The sequence below is a fragment of the Tiliqua scincoides genome, chromosome 5 (assembly GCF_035046505.1).
Source record: "Tiliqua scincoides isolate rTilSci1 chromosome 5, rTilSci1.hap2, whole genome shotgun sequence".
In the NCBI taxonomy this organism is placed as follows: Eukaryota; Metazoa; Chordata; class Lepidosauria; order Squamata; family Scincidae; genus Tiliqua; species Tiliqua scincoides.
The window spans coordinates 70,988,290-71,001,410 of record NC_089825.1 but is presented as its reverse complement, the minus strand read 5'-3'; the positions used below and the strand labels follow the sequence as shown (position 1 = coordinate 71,001,410).

The following is a 13,121-nucleotide window of genomic DNA, read 5'->3' as shown; positions in this document are numbered from 1 at the left end:
CTGTATCTGTAACATTTCCACCAAATGTCACTTACTATAGTAGCATCAAGTTTAATGCATTAAAAATAAAATACACACTGAAATGGTTGGGGACCTACCTGAAATTGGCTCATAACCCACCCAGTGCATCCCACAGTTTGAGGAACACTGTGTTAATTCATAGTAAGAACTTGTTAACAAGAGTCCCTGTTCTTTAACAATTTGTTTTTTGTCCTTCTACAAACTTCCTTTCCCACTTATTCTTTCCTTATACCTCCTTCCTATCATGCTGAGAAGTATCCCCATGTCAAATTAAAGAAATGCATTGTGCTTACTCTGTAGTAGCGCCAAAATAGTCTAATTGCAGTGACTGTTCTAATATTGAAAATTGTAAATAATTGCCCTCAGAACGTTGCCAAAGCATTCAGATATATATTGCTTGATGCTCAGTAGATTCTGAACACAGCTCTCTAATTGTGAAATATAAGCAGACTGTTCTGCATACTGTCCTAGTAAATGTTTTCATGTCAATAATGTATACTCACTTCCCTTGTTGCACTTCTATATGGTTGCTCTTAAGCTTGGAACAGAGCTTAAAATCATAGCAAATTTTCCATTCCCTGAAGATTCTATTTGATTATTTTTCTCTTATTTATTCCATACTATACTATACAGTTTGTTTTAAAAGTTAAACCTTTCCTGCCCAAGCTATCCAAATTCGGGTCAAGAAAAGATAACCTTCCTGCGAATAGGGGGGAAAAATTTCATTTGAAGCCGTGCAAATTTTTTGAATTACATGGAAAATTTAGTGTGTTGCAGAGTGACACTGGTTTTGCTTTTCATAGCAATAGGGAAGGAATTATGCTGGACATTAAATCTGTACCTCAAAACCCCACTAAAAATATATATATATTTCCTGGTACGCAGCTGTGCAAGATTTTGGTAGATGTTACCCCCATATGCTTCACAGTCATATGCTTTTTTAAAATGGAAGCTGAACTCTGCTCTGACATCCTGCACATTGTATTCCAATGGAATTGCAGCATACATACAACAATCTGCTTGTCACTCATTCAGGTGCTCAGCGTAACCTCTTTGGTCACACTCTCCCATCTCCTCTGTGTGTGTGTTGCATATGAGTAGTTTGTAGCTTTTTAATGCATGCTTATCTAGTACTTTTTCTGGCCAAGATAAATGGTAGCTTCTGCTTTTCATTTTTATTATTGGGAATATTTTTATGCTGCTTTTCAATAAAAAGTAGTTCACAAAATGGTTTATATAGCAGAATAAATAAATAAATGGTTCCCTGTCCCCAAAAGGTTCACAAGTATAAAAAAAATATTCAAAATATACACAAGCAAATGGCCACTGGAAAAGATGCCAATTCATCCCATCCAATTCGCTGAAGTGAAGGATAGTTCTCTCCCTGCTGAGAGGGGACCACCACTTCAAGAGGTGCCATTTTTCTGCATCACAGGAGAGGATAACAATAGTTTTTTCACTTTAGAATTCTTTTGAGTAATGAGTTAATTTTATGATATTAAGAACATCATTCAGTTCAGACAGATTCACTTTCCAGAGTATTAAAAGTCACCCCATTTTATGTTCTAGGAGGGCAAAGATCACTGTTTTAGGGAAACTTAGGCACTGGAATCGTTTGCAGAGTGTCCCTCTGTAATTAAAAATGAAACTTTGTCATACTTCTTATGGTAAGGGACTAGACTTTGTAATCCACTTTCATTGAAGCCCTTCGGTGAGAAGTAATCAGCTTAAGAATATACTGGTGTACAATGCGCCTAATTAATTATTGGGAGTCAAATTCAGCCATATTCAGTCACATTTTTCACAATTTCCTTCCTTTGGGGAGGTTTCTGGTGTTTATTCACTATGTAGAACTTAATAGAAGCACAGCTAAAGTTTCAAGGCATTGCTTGGACCCATGAGCCTCTGTGAGAAGCTATTTCTTAACTATTGGTATGTAAACAGATTAGCTAAGAGTCCAAGACTCAAAGAACCACCAGCACAACAGTCCCTGTGTTGGCAGAGAGTGTCACAGACATACTGTAAGGCTCATCATGACACCCAGGAAGTAGGCATCGCCAGCAGGGAAGCTTGTGCTGCCCTGCTGATGTTGCATCCTTGCTGCTGGCTGCTGGCGGAGGTAATGCCGGGAGGCGGGTTTGGGGGTGCTTTGGGGTTGCGTGGTGGCAGAATGGTGGATCAGGCCCATGAGGGGCTGAGATTGTCAGAGCAAGCCTTCACAGTATTCTAACCCCCCTCCCATATTAGCCAGCTTTACATCAGCCTGCTCATATTTCTGCCAGCCAAATAACTAGCGGAGATCCAAGTAAACCCATAGGACAGGGTGGGGTATTACTCAGGGTAAGGAGAAAAATATCCCCTTACCTTGAGGAGACCTCCAGCTGGCTCCCAACTAGTGCTGGATACAGTGAAAACCATATGGCCTCACTGTTCCTGCGCTAGTTAAAATTGGACTGTCCGTTATGAAGGCATTGAGACATGCCTTCAGACTTTTTTACTGCTTTTTTGTGGTAACACTCAACATGCCTGTTAGGAAAGGAGTTGATTAGCTAGGTTTGCTTTAGTTCATTGTTTTGCAGGGGGGTGGGAGGACAGGACAGGGCACGGCACGACTTCAGTCTGTATGTAATTCCTCCCCCCAGCTTCTTTTTTTCACTTATAAGCAGGACTGCATATAAATGCATTTGCAGCCTTTTTCTTCCATCAGTCACTAAAGTCTTTTCTCCCTTTCCCCCCAAGCTTCCCCTTTCCTGCAAAGATGTTTATACATTAGTTCAGTGTTTCTCAGACTGTAGGTTGGGACCCACTAGGTGGGTTGCGAGCCAATTTCAGGTGAGTCCCCATTCATGTCAATATTTTATTTTCAATATATTCAACTTGATGCTACCATATGATGTGACTGAATTTGGGGAAATGTGACACACCTGTACTTTTAACAGGCTATTATGTATATGCCTCTAACAATGAGAGCATATGGGATTTATTCCTGGGTAAGTGGATAGGATTGCAGCCTAGGATTGTTAAAACTCTTCCTGTTGATGTTGCTTCTGGTCATGGCATCACTTCTGGTGGGCCTGACAGATTCTCCTTCTAAAAGTAGATCCCGTTGCTAAAAGTTTGAGAACCACTGCATTAGCTAATTCACTCTTTCTTATCTGATGAAGACAGAGATAAAGAGCTGTATAGGGCCTGCATTCTTTCTCTAGATTGCGAATATTTATTTATTACAGCAGGGGTTCCCAAACTTTGTAGCACTGTGTCACACCTTGTCCTCTGTGGGTGGTGTCCTCTGTGATGATATGCTCCTGGTGGTGCTGGAAGCCTCTCCTGGCCCAGCAACCCACTCGCTAGCCATCTGTGGCCTCAGAATAGCCCTCAGAAACCTTGGTAAACATCTTCTGGTTTTTGGAAGAGTGGGTCACCGGCCCAGGAGAGGCCTGTGGAGGCTCCAATAAGTAATTGGGCATCTGGAATATCTCCTATTTGGAGCCAGACCGGCACAAGGAAGAGTACCACCGAAGCACACTGTCACAGTAGGCCCATAAAGCATGTCTGCAGTCCTCATCTCTGGTCCAACGTCAGACTACAACTGCTCTGCCACTCTGCGGTCACGCGGACTGCCAGGTGGTGAAGAGGTAGGTGGGGGGGAAGCGGGAAGGAGGCGTTCTGGAGCAGGGGAAGGTGGAGGGAGGACGGGAGGAGGCATACCCAGGGGAGGGAGCAGGGAAGAGGGACCAGTGGAGCTTTACCCTCTGTGTTGGGCCCCTTCTGAGGAGCTGTTGGCACTGCCTGGGTAGTGCTCAGGATGCAGCGGCAGCCATTTTCGGTGCCGCTGCAGCCCTGGGAACCGGGCAGCTCAGGATTGGGCTATAAGAGTGCAGTCCTACCCACACTTATCTGAGAGTAAGCCCCATTGGGTATCATGGGACGTCTGGGTAGACATGGATAAGATTGGGCTCCAAAATATTTCAGCTTAACATGGGGTATCCAACAGTATTTTCAGAGCCTGATGCAGCAATTAGAATGTAGGCTTGTATATTATGGGAGTATGCTTGTAGATTAGCTCTTTTTAAAAGATGCTGCTTTTTAAAAGGCTATTTAAAGATTAACTGGCCTTTCTGGTCCATAGGGGCCTGGACTGCTCTCATGTAGACAGAAGGAATGAGATACTGAGCTCTTGGAAAAGTTGTCTAAAACTGAGTAAATAAAATAGTTACTTCCTGAGGAAGATGTTGCTTCTGACACAGGCTAACTTTTTTTTCTGTTGGATAGGTAAACTATCTATGTACTTTCTTTCCTTCCTTTGATTCTTTGCATCTATAAGTTGCCCTGTTTTGCATCAGCTAAAGTTGAGGTAGCAGTGTACATCTTTTCATCTCTTGCTTGCTTTGCCCTATTACATAACAAACCAGAGCATGAGTTCTTAACCTAGGATCCATGGATGAACTTTAGGGGGTCCATGAACCCGGCATTTGCGTGTGCATACATGCACATACAGTACACACATTTTGTTTGATGTGTATTTTTCTGGAGGGGAATCCATAGTTTTCATCAGATTCTCAAAGGAGTCTGTGATCCAAAAAAGGTTAAGAATTGCTGACCTAGAGGCAATCCCGTGCTAGATCATTCTTTTGTTAGGGTTTGAGTCTCTCATAGTGGAAGTCTATCTGTGATTGGACACAGGGCTGTGTAGAGCTGGATATAGGCCCAGGCCAGATGGGAAATGTAGGCCCCATTTCAAATTGTGCTTTTCAAGTACTTTTGTAATCAATGCTATATACATATGAAAGATTAACTTGGAAGTAAATTATTTTGCCAAAATGCCAGCCTAAAAATGCTTAAAACATCTCCCTCTTAAACCTTGCAATCAGGTTTCCTGCAAACTTAGTGCTAATTCAACTAATTCCTGGGGATCACGTTGCTGCCTACCCCCCTCCCAGCCCCTTAAAGTGGCATTGACCAGTGCTTCCCAGGCTGGTGGGTTGTGACGCACCAGTTTGGGAACCATTGAATTGTTGTCCTGTGTTGTCTAGTTAGTAAATATTTCAACAAGTCATTAACCAGTATTAACTTAATACCATGGGAATCCCCACACACTAAGGATCTTCTGATTGTTCAACACTGCAATTCATAAATATTAATTGAATTAACATCCAAATATTCAATACCAAACATCAAAATTTTTCTGTACCCCTTTTTTCCAAGATTTGTCAAATTTAGCACATAGTTGGCTTCTGTTATCTGCATTTTTAAAATATTTTATCTATATTAATCTTTAAAATTTTAATATTTCGTGTTAAGCGATGCCCCTTAACACTCTTGGAATAGCCCCCCTCAAAATCATAGACCCATGCCGCCCCCCAGCCTGGCCTGATTTTCCCTTCAAAAACCTTTCCCACAATGGATCCAGTTGCTTCAGTCTGATGAATTGTCTAACCTTGCCAAACAATGATAGTATAAAAGAAAAATAATTTATCTTTAAACCCCTTTCCCTTTTTGTCTTGTGTATTCTAAATATACTTCTTAACTTGGAGTTGTGCTCAAGCTAGTGAACTTGCAACACAAGCGCTTATCCCCAGGAATGTGGCATGCAACAAGTTTGTCGGGATATGGAAGAGCAGGGAGGTTGACCTTCCGACTGTGGTGACCAGAAAGGTGTGACCTTATGCACGGGTCTACCCAATTTCCCCCCATAGGAAGTTGGGGCATTGAATTAAAAAGCAAAAGCGGGAATTGATTCAGACCTTGATGGAGTTGTAACTTTGTCATAGCATTCAACAGACTTTCCTAGAGTGCCCTCCACCCACTTTTCATTTGTATCTCCCTGGTGGATGCCCTGGTTGTAACTGGTATTGACCGGTTAAACAGGGATTTTCATGTATCTTATTCTGTAGCCTAAAGATTCATGCTTACCATGTTGGAATAATAAAATATTGAAGTGCAAAGTGCAATACTAGCTTGTAGTAAAATGCTTCTGAAATGAAAATATTGCAGATTGCATCTGACTACATCACTGGCTGATCCAAATATCTTTGGAGCAATGAGTCACACTGCTTTTGCAATGCACCTTATACTGACACCAGTCATTAGAACATCCAATTAAACTGCTCAACACAAAGTTGTATTAGATTCTGGAAGAGCAAAGTCTGTTCTCATGCAATGTCTTGTGATGCTACACAAAAACATGACACAGAATTCTGCTATTCTCCATTTAAAGCAACTTTCTGGCCCATCTTATTGTGAAGGTGCATGTGAGGAAATGGGGGTGATGACTGCTGAAATTACAGAAGCGGTAGTGGCTAAGGAGTACTTACAGTGGTCAAGGGAGATTTGTTAGTTTCTCATTTCAGAATGACTATTGTACAACTGTGATATTACATAATGAATTTTATTTAAGTAGGGCGTACACATAGTGGAGACATAGCAGACAGGTTCTCACTGTTACCTGTGTAAAGTTCTGCAAAATAATTTGCATATTAAGCCCTCCTAGAGATAGCCTTGCATAAATAATTGCACAACTGCAGTATATGATTATAAATGATGCATATATCAAATATATGACATCCATCACACCAAAAATCCATGAAGTAGTGCAGCCTTTGATGAACAAAAGAAATCTCCTTTTTAACCAACCAGAGCTGAGTGCTGTCAGTAGAGATTTTTCTCAGCTATAACAACACAGCTCTTAAAATATTGGCTGTTAGTGCTACACATTGCCCATGTAGTATTGAGAACATTGGCCACAATCCAAAACAAAGGTGGACTGATTGAGCTCATAGAAATGTAGTGGCTTGAAGCATGTTTAATTGTATTAGACTGTATTAAGCCAGCTTAACTACAGAAGTTTATTGACTTCCAAAAATACTGTAAAAAAAATTGTGTTTAACCAGCTCTTTTAATTTTTAAAAAAGTTGGTTTAAAATGAAATCTGAATCTAATACAAACATGTTAAATTGTACATTCTTTCTTAAAATGGAATTCATGACCCTCTTTTGAACACCAAAAAGCCTAATTTTCTGAGTTCAGAAGAAAAGAACAGTAAAAACTGATTTTTGAGTCACTCAGTGCATGTATATTCAGAAGTAAACCCTATAGTAGTCAAAGGGGCTTATTCCCAGGAACATGAGAATGGGATTGCAGCCACCAACCTTATGGTGGGGCTGGAGGAGCTCAGTTATTTAAAAAAAAAAAAAATACACACTTTGTGCATAATTATAAGAATGTCCACAATAGGAGAAAAATGTTCACAAAATATCTGTAGTATTTACAGCTGCAGAGCTGCTTGCAGTGAGAGTGACTAAGCCCAGCAGTCACTTCATTCAGCAGAATTTGTGCTGATGGCAGCCAAGGGTGGGATTGCACAGTAAGGAGTAGGAGAGCACTTTGTAATTTTAATGCCACAGGACACATTAGGTCAATCAAAATGCATTGGTGGACCAGATGTGGCATATGGGTTGAAGTTTGGAGACTCCTGCAATAAATTGTGCAAATTGCAAATGTTTAATAATCTCAACTAAACAGCACAGATATTTATCTTCCATCTCATGGAGGAACACTATTCCGTAAATACCAGCATTGCTTCTGTAAAGTACTGGGCACTTAGCCACAATCCAGCATACCTAGCTTGATCTTTGAGAGTGGTTCTTGACTTCAAATAAATGATCTTGTGTAATGTGAACAGGGGATCAAAAAGCCATTAAGCCATCAGGGATGTTCACACTAGGCACCTAGAAAAAGTATCCTTGATTGTTTAAGCTCATTCCACAAGATATCTTGGTTGGCTTTTTTTCTGGGAAGAGTCTCATGCCTTTAGCAGCTTCATAATATGCCGAAATTCGGGAAGCATAATCTCTGAATTTGTAATGAGCACAATCAGAATGTCAAACCCTCTAGTGAGAAAGGTAATCACTGGGAGGACAGTGACCCATCTTATCCTTGTCTGATGTTTCCCTGAGTTTTGCCACCCTGATCCTTTAAAAATATTTGGAATTCTGTAACAAACATAATACCTTGAATTCAGAAGAAATTAAGAAATATCAAGTAAAACTAAGCACTGTGTATCAGTAATTCATAAAGGGAGATTGTATCTAAATTAGAAAATATTGAAGACTTTTTTCAAAAAAAAAAAAAAAAAGATAAATGTGGAATTAAATTTCGTGCTTTAAGTAACATTCAGGTTGAACTTAAGAGACCTATAGCCTGATCCTATTCAAGTGTACACAGGAGTAAATGAGGCTGATGTTTCAGTTCATAAGTAGTTCAAAGCACTTCTGAAATAAGATGGTTTCTTGCAGTCTGTTGTAATACAGTGGTTCCCAACTTGCCAGGACCTTTAGGCGTACTCAAAGAAGAATTGAATAATGATGGGAAAGGCAGATCTGTATTAGAATACTTTGTGGGGCTTGCAAGGCAGGAACAAAGGCAGCTAGCTGGCTGTGAAAGCCCCACCCAACTGCTAGTTTTTGGTCATCACATTATGTATTAGATACGAATCAGTAGTTGAAACCATATACATTTGAAATAACAGCAACTATATTAATTACATTTTGCTAATACGAGGGGTACAATTTATGGAAATGGGCTGCCAAGGGGAGCACAAGTGAAAAAAACCTGGGGAACAACTGTTGTAATATGTAGAATCCAAGTGTCACATTTTATCAACCTGAGGAGCCAGATCCACAGCCATTAATGTCCAAAGACTTCCAGAGAATGTCTGGCCCTTTTTGTGCTGTGGTTTGTATGAAGCATCTTTTGACAAGGGGAAGGAGGGGTGCTGCATACAAAGTGGCAGGGTCTTGGGCACATGCCTGAGGGTGGCTGAATGTGATCAGTGGACTGCTCGTGGACCAGTGGACTGCCATGGCGATGCTTGGTTAGATATGGTGTAGTTTCAAGACTGGATAATAGGAGGGTTATTCTGAAACAAAGTACCACTTAGCTGTTTTTAAAAAATGACTTGAAAACAGCTCAGATGTGAAATGCCATGGCCACACTACATCTCCATCTGCATTGAGGCATTCTCATGTCCTGGGACAAGTGACTTTAGCCCCTGCACGAAGAATGTTCCCACCAGTGAGCTCAGTCAGCTGGTAACCTGTTTTGCAGGTTGCTGTGTGTGTGCACACATTGTTTTTGAAGCAGCTGATGTCATTGAGCCCCTGGCTCCCAGGTGCCTGTCCTCCTTTAAGGTCCTAGACCACAGTAGCCAAACAGACAAAGTTTGTTTGGCAAGTGTGCTGTTTGAGACAACTGCAGTTCAAACAAACTTTCTCCAACAAGAAGCTAATGGGACCTTAAAGAAAGACAATCACTTGGGAGGCAGGAGAGTGATTAGGAACAAAAGAAGAGGAATGCTGACATATGGCTGCTTCTTCTTTGTGGAGGGGATAAAGAAGCTTGTTCCAGGACATGACAACTGCCCTTGTAGTTTTGGCCTGTGTTCTCCATAGACTTTCTAAGACTTTCTAAGTGTGTGCTGAATCAAAGAAGTTCTACCACACTTTCCAATCAATATTACATTGATGTTGTGACATAAGAACATAAGAACAGCCCCCCCTGGATCAGGCCATAGGCCCATCTAGTCCAGCTTCCTGTATCTCACAGCGGCCCACCAAATGCTCCAGGGAGCACACCAGATAACAAGAGACCTGCATCCTGGTGCCCTCCCTTGCATCTGGCACTCTGACATAGCCCATTTCTAAAATCAGGAGGTTGCACATACGCATCATGGCTTATAACCCATAATGGATTTTTTCCTCCAGAAACTTGTCCAATCCCCTTTTAAAGGCATCCAGGCCAGATGCCGTCACCACATCCTGCAGCAAGGAGTTCCACAGACCGACCACACGCTGAGTAAAGAAATATTTTCTTTTGCCTGTCCTAACCCTCCCAACACTCAATTTTAGTGGGTGTCCCCTGGTTCTGGTGTTATGTGAGAGTGTAAAGAGCATCTCTCTATCCTTCCCATGCATAATTTTGTATGTCTCAATCATGTCCCCCCTCAGGCATCTCTTTTCTAGGCTGAAGAGGCCAAAATGCTGTAGCCTTTTCTCATAAGGAAGGTGTCCCAGCCCAGCAATCATCTTAGTCGCTCTTAGTTGCACCTTTTCCATTTCCACTATGTCCTTTTTGAGATGTGGTGACCAGAACTGGACACAATACTCCAGGTGTGGCCTTATCATCGATTTGTACAACGACATTATAATATTAGCCGTTTGTGATACTTTGTGAGACATTTGTGATATTTTGTGTGACTTACGATTAGTGACATCCATGTTGTTGTTATTATTGTTATTATTATTATTATTATTAACAGTATTTATATACCGCTTTTCAACTAAAAGTTCACAAAGCGGTTTACAGAGAAAAATCAAATAACTGAATGGCTCCCTGTCCCAAAAGGGCTCACAATCTAAAAAGTCTGTTTTACAAAGTCTGGTTTTTACAAAATGTTTTACAAAGTCTGGTTTTTTTCCTCATTATAACAATTCATGAATTTAACTATCATGTCCATACTAAACAGGGTTTTATTTAGATAATTAAGGTACTTTTGCATATCATCTCACTTTTTAAACTGTATTTCATTGTGAGTTGACAAACACACTCCACATGTTTGTGGAGTAATAACCTTTGTTAAAGTTATGAAGTGGGGAGTAAAATGAAAGTAGCACCCTCAGTTAACTTTATTCATTAATCAACAACCTTCACCAGGTAGTGTAGTTATATCACCTGGTATATGCACTAAGATGAAGGCATGAATCCTAAGATATAGAATCACTGAAATGGAAGAGACCTAACAGGTCATCTAGTCCAACTCCCTGCCTGAGGCAGGAAATCCTCTTAGAGCATGTCCAACAGGTGCTTGAAATATATAAAATAAACTGAATAAATTTATTTCATGGGGGGGGGGGAGAGACAGTTCTACTAGAGGTTCTAGTGAGATTCTTGTTCCATATGGTGAAGAGGTAATGGGGTGGGATAGATTTCTCCTTCTCTGCATCATGAGTAAACCTTTGCGTGAGGAAAGGAAAGGAAAAAAAACCTTTGCGTGAGGAAATGTGGGAAAAAAGTGTTGTACTTCAGAGAACAGCTCTGGAAAGTTCTGTAAGTGGCCTGCACTGTTTCATATATGGCCTGTAGTAGCTTTTGTTTCCCAGTATTTCTATCTTAAGGGAAAGAATAGTTTTTGAGCAAGAAATGAACAGCAAATTCCTATGCATATTTCCTCTAAAGCAATATCCTCTAAATATCCCCAAAATAAGTCCCATTGTGTTCAAGAATAAAGTGTATATAGTAGGGGTGTCAGATATCAGGCCTGTGAACCAGTTGGAGCACATGGAAGCTCTGGATTTGTCCCTTGGGATCTCCCAGCACCACCTTCAGCTGCTGAGCTGCGGTGAGGTGTCACTGCTGAAAGGGCAGCGCACATAATAATTGGGCTGTCCCATACCTTGAAAATATTATCAAGATTTACATATTCTTAATTCTATCATTTGCACATTGAAAAGTGTTTATTTCTTGTCATGATGACATCACTTTTGACCCTCAACAGGCATCATGAATGCTATTTGGCCCATTGTATGAAGAGAGTTTAACATCCCTACTATATGGGGGGATGGGGGGAGAGTTTGACACAATCACCTAACTGAAACTAAACAGGTCCAGGTCTAGTTTGTGCCCAAGTAGATGACTGCCTAGGAACCTCATGTATGCTGCTGAGTTCTATGATGAATGAGAGGCAGGAGATAAATAAAATTCTGTGAAGTTCTTCTTGCCTTGCAGGAGTACAAGCGCAAGTTAGCCAGAGTGTCTCAGGTACGGAAAGAACTAAAGTCACGCATCCAGAGCCTTCCTGACCTGTCAAGACTCCCCAATGTCACAGGAAGTCAAGTGCATCTTCCATTTGCAGGGGATGTCTATAGTGATGATTGACACTCATATGTTCTACCAGAACAAGGAAATGGTCAGGTTGATATTTTTGTATATTTGTTGAGAGTAGCATTGAAGTGTTCCTAATTTATAAGAACTGTTAAATGTTGCTTTGTTTACTATTTTACTGACAAATGGTAAAACAGGTATTATGTTTGTAAGACAGCATCAGTGTATTTTGTTAAAGAAAGAATGATTAATGTATTTACCTTTTATACTCACTTTGATTTCAACCCTGTCCCCAAAAAGAAAATGGGTTCTAGTTTTTGAATATAGCCTTTACTGGACATAGACCCTGCAGTTCTGTGCCAGCAAGTGAGGAAAAATACAGAAATTGGTCTTTTGATTACGAATGATTAATCACCTATCTTTGTTTGAAACTTGACAGTAATTGTTCCCCTTCTTGTAAAACAATTCTTAATGTCATTAAAAATGTTGGACCATATTTAAGTGAATTTAAAAATACTGTATGATCTACCATTTTAAATCTGATAGTGATCTTTTAGTTTGTTTTTATATTCTGAAATATCTGCTTGTACAGTGGCTGTTTTCTACTACATCAGTCTGAGCAAATAAATTTCATGAGAACAAGCAAGCATTAAACTACTTTTAAGCACAGGTAAGAGCAACCCTCAGATGGAAGCAGTGGGAATGTTGCACAAGGCATTATACTTATTTTTAATTAACAGCGGCTAAAAGTTGAAAATGCTTAAAAATGCTAGCTACAAGAACATGCCATAATGCATTGGGCATGTCATTTTCTTTAGTGGGGAACTTATCTAAGAAGGTCAGCAAAGGGTGCTTAAATTGCAGGAAATAGTTCTAACGAGTTATGCCAAAAATATTTACAATGGAAAAGTGTATATTTGACTACTCCTGGGGTATGTATGTCCTCAGTAGATTTACTTACTCCCATGCTACAAGTACAGGTGCAGAACTCCTGAAACTTACAGCCTAATCCTATTCTCCCCCCACCTCTGTTGATGGAGGCACACCAAAATTGCTCATGCTACATTCTGTGAGGGGGGTGCATTGTGGTGGTCTCCTCTGAATAAAGAAGCATTTGTTGCTGGCACAGGTCTACATGGATCGGGTCTCGAAAGGAGGTTAGTGTGTGGTAACCACTGCCAAACCTGTCTCCCTTCCCAGACCCAGTTCGCCCTTCCCCTGAC

At 40.6% G+C, this 13,121-nt stretch overlaps 1 protein-coding gene across 1 annotated transcript in view; it reads left to right on the top strand.

Annotated features, from left to right (window-relative positions):
* Positions 1-12,540, top strand: part of RPRD1A (regulation of nuclear pre-mRNA domain containing 1A) — a 37,208-nt gene extending 24,668 nt beyond the window's left edge. The window contains exon 7 of the mRNA XM_066631423.1: positions 11,803-12,540. Coding sequence (XP_066487520.1) covers positions 11,803-11,952 — 150 coding nt within the window. The 3' untranslated portion in view covers positions 11,953-12,540. The remainder of the gene's footprint in view (positions 1-11,802) is intronic.
* Positions 12,541-13,121: the final 581 nt, after the last annotated feature.